Raw genomic sequence first — 7,592 nt, 5'->3', positions numbered from 1 at the left:
CTAGATTTTGAAATATTTTTCCAGTGAATGACGAATAAGCAAAGAATAATGGAGGAAAATGGAGGATTTTGGGTTTCCAGAAGTTTCTTGAAATACCGTAGTCCTAGAGTTCTTTTTGACTAAATGGGACCTGTAAAACCTTGTCTTTATTGGAATTCAAATAAAACGGTTTTACGAGCCAACACCTGTGAAACTACCCAGATTCCTGACAATTTGAGTTTTAGGAATTTGCCGATTTTTAGATTGTTACACCACAATTTGGATCTGACATCGTCCCTCGAAAAAATCTGAAATTGGTACATTTCGGGCTGAAAATTGGCTGAAAATGGAATTCGGAAGTTTTGAAATTGAAAAAAAAAGAACTTTTCAAAAAATTCAAGTTCCTCTCAAGTTTGAGAAGTTCAGAATTTTTCGAAATCATCCTTTTTGAAAAATCGGAAATCTCCTTGATATTTGCAATACAATGCTAGCGAAATTGCTGAATTTGGAATTGGAAAGTAGTCCAAAAAATCACTTTCTTCTGTCATTCGGTGTCCAAGTTCTAAAAAGAAAAAGCTCATTGTAATCTGTCGAAAAGCCGCCAAAGTTTTGACCATTCGCCCACATTTTGAGCTGAATTTGGAGCCAGCTTAGTCTGAAGAAACAGCTCATTTTTCTAGCTTCAAAATGAGCACCCATTTTTGCTCCATGCTTTTGCAAAAATCTTGATATTTCTATCTTCTCATCATCATCATCATTAGCTAGTGATCACAATCAGACACCAGTCTCTTTCATATTGGAAGAAGAAAAGAGAAACCTTTTCTTCTTCTTTCTTCATTTTTCGAAAAAATTGGAAATTGATGACGCCTTTCACTCTGTTTTTTCTCTCTCTCACTCTCACATGATCTTTTCCTTCTTCTCTCAATAGGTTACTGCCAAAGTGCAATCGAAGAATTTTCTTTGATTCTCTTCTTTCTCTCGATTGCCCGCCGATTGAAATTGAAAAATGAAGAAGAAGACAGTAAAAAGAGAAAAGACAAAGAAGGTTGGGTTGGTTGGGTTGAGTGACCAAACAAAAGACATGGCAAGAGGGATCGACAATGTTTGAAAAATTGGGCACTGATGGATGGATGGACTGTATCGTTTAATACGGAATGAGAGGAGGAATTTGAAAATTGGGATGTACTAGGATGGAAGAAGAGGATGTCGGGATCACAATCAGACAACTAGAACTAAAAAGCATGGGTTCTGATTTCCAGAAAGATGAAGAAGCGTCTGGAGGCTTTGGATTTACCTCCTGTGATGAGATAAGGACCTTATCGAGGAAGAAATTTGAAGAACTAGATTACTCTGATAGTCAGCTCTGCATAAGATTACTGTACATTTGGAACAGCATTGCATTACGGTAGGTATCGCAATTATTGTATCCTATTAAGTTTCGAGCACTAATGAGCCAACCGGAAGCTGGAGAGCTGCAAAGTGCTTCATCGCTTGAATACGTTTACCGCGTTTGCTCCTCCATTAAAAGCCCACCCAAACCAACTAATAAATTGTTTATTATAATATGACCTATATTTTAAGAGTTGACGAATTCCGGATATCTTCCACAAGAACCGAGGTAATTGAGCGAAAAGTTGAATTCAAAATTGGTTTTAGGAGGATTCGAAGATGTTCTTAATGACTGTATACAACCCAAAATTTTGAGAATGCTCTTGGGGTACGGTAACTACTACCAGGACTTCAACTGAAAGTCAACGCTGGATTACTGTAGCTTGTGAACAGGATTACGGTAGACGCTCTTTGGAAAAAAGGAAACTGTATTACGGTAGATTCACAGTGAAATCTTCAAATTGAGCTCAAAAGGATACTGTAGCTACATGAAGATTACTGTAGTTTGGAGTTCACGGATTACTGTAGTCGTCCTAAACTGATGCAGTCAGCTGGATTACTGTACCTGATTGTCTGTTCTGGATTACTGTGTTTTTTGAACACCATTAGATTTCGATAGTTGTTGCGTTTTACAAAGTTTCAGTATTTATGCGGTATCAGATTTAGATAAGTTTCGAAGCACCTGGGATCCAGAAAAATTGGTCACTGATATTCTAACGGTCGTCAGTGGAATCCTTAAATCAAGCTCTGGAGGATACTACTGTAACTGCAGAAGGTTACTGTAGTTTGGAGTGCATGAATTACTGTATTCGTTTGTTTTTGAATTACTGTAGTCAGCTGGATTACTGTAACAAATAGTGAACTTTAGATTTTCGTAAATTTTGGAATATCTGTGTATTCCAGAGACAGACTCTACAGTAAGAACGATTTCTCAGAATCTGAAGACCCCTACATCTTGAAATTTCTGAGATCCCTCAATTTGGTGTTCTTGTACAATTTGTTTTATACTGTTCCACTTCTCTTGCCGTCGTTCCCTAGCGATTTAGGGAAGTCTTTTACTGTTGCACTTTTGAAGATTCAGCGTTTTTTGGTACTAGCGAATGGAATACAAAATGGCATTGATTCAATACGTCTGGTCTTGAAGTTAACGACCCCCCCCCCGTCTACTGGGTGGTTTATGGCCCATTTCCGTCGTCCGTTTGTCTGAAGAAGAATTGTTGAAAGTGAAATTGGAACTGACGAAATAGAAATTTTCAAAAAACTCCAGTTTCTGTGGCTCCTGGAGTACGGTAACTACTGTCAGGACATTAGCTGAAAGTCAAAGGTGGATTACTGTAGCTTGTGAACAGGATTACGGTAGACACTCTCTTTATTCACATTCAAATCTTCAAATTGAGCTCAGTAGGATACTGTAGCTACATGAAGAATACTGGAGCTTAGAGTTCAGGGATTACTGTACTAGACTTTTATAACGACTGTGGTCTGCTAGATTACTGTAGCTGATTTGTCAGTTCTAGAAAAGACCACTGTACCTTTGGAACAGCATTGTATTACGGTAGGTATTGCAATCATTGCGGCCTGCTCAATCGATCATTAACTAGCCGATTAGGTTCATGGATTACTGTATCATTTTCCAATCTAGAGCTGAAAAGTGCGGAAAACACAAATTACAGTAGTTGTCAAAAAAAATTACAGTTTTTTGTCTCTTCCAATTTCTTTTCATTTTCCCATAATTTGAATCCAAGTGGTATCATTTGGCCCTGCTAATTCAATTTTTTTTCATTGCCATTGACATTTCCCCCCCCCCCCCCCCCCTCTCTTTCATCCTAAATGAATAATTGGATTGACACAGAAAGGGAACAAGAGAACACCAATAGGAAATTAGGAAAAATTTAAGAATGGGTAATTAGAGAAATTAGCGGGTTAATTAGGAAGTGGCGAATTTGAAATTCGGTGGATTATTGTACCTAGATATAGATCTAGACTAATGTAGTTGAATTGCAGGTTACTGTAGTTAGAATGCAATCTGTACACAATGCTGGGGCTACTGTAGTTGTATTGACGGCACTATACCATATAGCTCTCAGTTACTGTAGCAGTGGGTAGATACTGTAGCTAGTACAGTATGCAATTTTGGACTACTGTAGATGAATTGCAGATTACTGTAGTTATCCAAACGCTGCTCCGATATCTAGCTCTAGGTTACTGTAGCTAGATAGTTGGAGTTACTGTAGTTGTTCCTTTTTGAACCCTGGCAGATAAGTGACGTTTGTTTTTATGCAGGGATACTGTAGTTGTATTGATGATCTTACTACAGTATAGGCTACTGTACTGTAATGTGGCTTGTTGGATTACTGTAGCTTTGCTTATTCAAACCTCTGGAGACAAATGACGTTTTGTTTTGGTTCCACTCTCATTGAACATTTGTTTAACCGTTTCTCTTTTTTCGAACAAAACAAAAGTTGAAAGAGGCGGCCGAAATTGGAAAGGAAGACAAAAGGTCGTGTGAGAATGCCAGGAAATTGGTCATCTAGTTTGAATTTGGAATCGTGCCAGTAGATGACAAATTTAGGCCAGAAGAGGAATTTTGGAAATTTGAAATTTGCGATTTTGAAGGTTCCAGAAGTTTTTGAGAAGTTGTATCTGAGGTTTCAGCCTAGATTGCGTATTTTCGAGATTCTGAAATACCAGATTAAATGAATGCTGGATTCCAAAAATTCTGAATTTCGTTGATTTTAGATCCACTGGATTTTTGGTACGGTCAGAGCCGTGGTCGGACCTACCAAACCGTTGTTTTAAGAAGAGACTAGGCTACCGTAATCTAGCTATCCCAGAAGTACCGTAATCAGCCAGCCGTTAACTACAGACGCCTAGATTCTATAGATTCGGAATACCAGACTGGAACTGCCCATCGGGGCTCCTGCTAGATCCGTTAAGCTTTTAAGATCCAAATCTCCGGAATCCTGAATACCCAAGCATTGAATCCAATCACTCAGAATTCCTATCACTGATAATCAGTGACTGATTTCCCTCGACACTTGTCGTTTGGAACCTCTTCTCCTCGTCTCCTCCTCCGAAATTCCCCTCTTTTTTCCCTCGAAATCGTTCGAAAATTTTCGTAAAACACACACACACACACAAAGACTCAGAAAAGTGAGATTTGAAACTGAGACATAGATATCATCTTCTTCGTTTTGACTCGAAGGGTTTTCGCCTTCGTCTTCTCAGTTTTCCCTCATTCCCCTTCTTATCTCGGTAGACCCCCATTCTCACATTTCGACAGCGGGTCTGGGTTGGGTTGGGTTGGGTTGTAAAGGTGAGAAATTCTCTCAGCAGGAGGTACCTAGAGAAAGGTCGACCTCGAATCGAAAAAACGGGAAAAAGGAGGATGAAAATTTGAATTTTGGCGTCAAGCGAAAGCGGAGGGCGACGACAGGTGGCTTCATGTTTGATCCGTCCGATTCGAAGACAAGATAATAGACCACTCTGAAGATGGTAATTGGTAGATCCGATTGGAAAGAGCAGATGTGGTACACACCCTCTGCCTTTTGATTGCCGCAGCAGGCGGACCTCCGATCGGCAGGCAATAGAATGAAAAAGAGGACGAACACGGCTGGGGCATCTGTTCGAGGAGGCTCTGTTGATGGGGATTAGTCGGCAGAAGGTGACCCCGGAGAGGCATTGTACTAAAAGGAGCAAACTACATAGAAACATAGATTGATTACTATAGCAGACCTACTAGAAGTTCGGAACTACCTAAGAAGCTTGTTGAACTCTTCGAGAGAAAATCTGCCGGTTCATAAGCGAAATAAGAAGCGAAATGGAGCAAACTAAAACGACAGATGGATTACTGTAGTTGGACTCCCCGACTTGGTTAGGTGAACTGATAGTTTGAAACAACGCAGGGAGCTTTGGTGAGCCCCATAGTTCTAGAACGGTCCAGTTCCAGATATAGAAGGGGTATTCGCCTTTAAACAGAATATCCATCTGTGTAGTTCTGACTTCTGATAGTGAGGAAGAATCGAGCTTTCGAAATGGTCCAAAGGCACCTAAAACAGATATCTCCAGTTAGAGGTATGCGCCTTCAAACAGAATCTGTATCTGTGTTGTTGAATCTTTGGGAAATGCATATTCAGATCATCCAGAAGGCTCCATTATTTGAACTTGGATGTTCTGAATGTTCTGAAAAAATTCAAAAGTACAAATTGCACTGCGCAATCATTGGTGAAAATTCAAATCTTCCGATCACTTTTCCACTTTCAATTACCTCCCAATCACCATCCCATTAGCTGTCCCATCAATGATTACCCACTTCTCTCTTCCTCTGTCGGCTCGATTTCAAAAGATTTCAAAAGACACACACCGCCAACGATGCTCTCAAGAAGAGCTCTTCCTAGAGAAGTCCTCCTCTAAAATGCATTCATACATAAATATGTTTATAAATATCGTTTTCCATCCCTCTTCTAGTAGCCTGCCTCCGGGTGTCCAGATGGTGACGACAAGGGCGTTTTGAAGGAGAAGAAGGAGACGGGGAACAACACATGGCGCCTGATGGAAGAGGAGAGGAACAAAGAAGAGGAAGAAGAAGACAGCTGCTGCTACTGCTTCTTCGATTCGCTCCTGTCACCAGGAATCCATTGGTATCCGCGTACCTATTGGAAGCTTCGCCCCTATTTACCAAAGCTGCTCATGGCACTGGGAAAAGTGATAAGGATGCGCGAAGGCGGAACACGCACTTGAGATCTAGCGCGGAGAGAGAGAGAGTATAGCTGGTTCTATGCACATACAGTCGGAGGAGGAAGAAAAAAGTTGAAATGATAAAGAGTTGAAGACATTTTTCATCTCTATTGGCATCGCGCCAAATGATTTTGACGCTCTTGGTCCGACGTGGCCGACCACGATCCTAATTTTGACAGCCTTAGAAAGCTATCACTTGGGAGAAGGCAATGTGGTTCACAAGGACAAGGAGAGAGATCCTAAAAGTCATTTCAGGAAACCTGAAGATCGGAGGCCTGCAAATCAAGATTCGAAATTTCTACTGTAGAAGTTCTACGCCTACTGCGAGCCTGGAGTCTTTGAGGGGTCCGCCGGCTATTTAGACTGTAATAGAATCCCGGGCCGCTAGGCCTAGTCTAACTTAGCGTGGCATAGTCTAGCTCAGCCTAGGCCTAGCCTGGCTTTGCCTTGGCCTGGACTAGCTTAGCATATGTCTAGCCGAAGCTCAGCTTAGCCTATGTCTAGTCTTGACCTGGTCTAGCTTGGCTTAGTCTTGGCCTGGCCTAGCCTAGCTTACCCTATAACTAGCCGAGGCCTAGTTTAGCTTAGCGTGGCATAGCCTAGCTCAGCCTAGGACTAACCTAGCCTAAACCTAGCTTACCGTAGCCTATTTCTAGCTTTGCCTAGCCTAGCTAATAAGGAATCTCCATCCCATCGTCTCTAGGGTACCTCGAAAATCTACGAAACTCAAAAAATCTGAATTCCCACAACTCTATCCTAGAGTCTCTAGGATTATCCTCCCTCCTGGAAGTTTTTCTAAAAGTCATTTTTCACTTCAATCCGCTTCGCTCGCTCGTCACTCTCTCCCAGAATGACAGTTGTTCTTCTATACACTTTCTTCTTCATCTTCCAACCCGTTCATCCATCCACAACTCGTCACTCACTCTAGTACACCACAGAAAGAACCCATTCTCAAAGAGAAAAAAAAACTAGAAGACCAGTTTTATGGGGAGAGCAGAAGGAGCAGAAGGTCCCAAAGAGAACAGCAGCAGAAGCAGTTAAGCGGGAGGTCTATTGCCAAGTGGTTTCCTTCCTTCCCCTCCCCGCCAGATGTGCTTCATTCAGTGAGCAATTCATTCACACGCACACACACACACAAACAGGATACAGGATACATTAGGGCTCTCTCCATCCACATATTAGCATCCGATTGGAGGAGCACTGGAGCAGGAGAACCTTCTAAGGAGATAGTGGTTTGACCTTGAAAGGGAGGGGGAGGAGCCCTAGAGCTTGAAAAGACTCAAAATCCAGCGATTGTGTTGAAGGACGGCTTAGCCCCCAAATCTAGAACGAGAGACTTCTAAACTCGTCCCAAATGTGGTCAGGTCGAGACTAGACTCTTCTGTAACTTGATATGTCTGTTTGGAACCTCGTCTCGGATTCATTCTCCATCCGTCGATCTGTGCGTCCAGATGTCTGAAAATGCATTTTAGAATTCTCCCCCCCCC

General features: G+C 41.7%; 1 protein-coding gene across 1 annotated transcript in view; it reads left to right on the top strand.

The window, feature by feature from the left end:
• Positions 1-5,492: 5,492 nt before the first annotated feature.
• The window catches only part of Cbr-ppfr-1, a gene marked incomplete at both ends in the record, with an annotated part of 16,539 nt that continues 14,439 nt past the window's right edge, over positions 5,493-7,592 (top strand). The window contains 2 exons of the mRNA XM_045242002.1: positions 5,493-5,592; positions 5,887-5,959. Coding sequence (XP_045097505.1) covers positions 5,493-5,592; positions 5,887-5,959 — 173 coding nt within the window. The remainder of the gene's footprint in view (positions 5,593-5,886; positions 5,960-7,592) is intronic.

This window comes from Caenorhabditis briggsae (genome assembly GCF_000004555.2).
Source record: "Caenorhabditis briggsae complete genome, chrI, whole genome shotgun sequence".
Taxonomy (NCBI): Eukaryota; Metazoa; Nematoda; class Chromadorea; order Rhabditida; family Rhabditidae; genus Caenorhabditis; species Caenorhabditis briggsae.
Note: the sequence above shows the minus strand (reverse complement) of the source record. Positions and strands in the feature narration are given on the sequence as shown.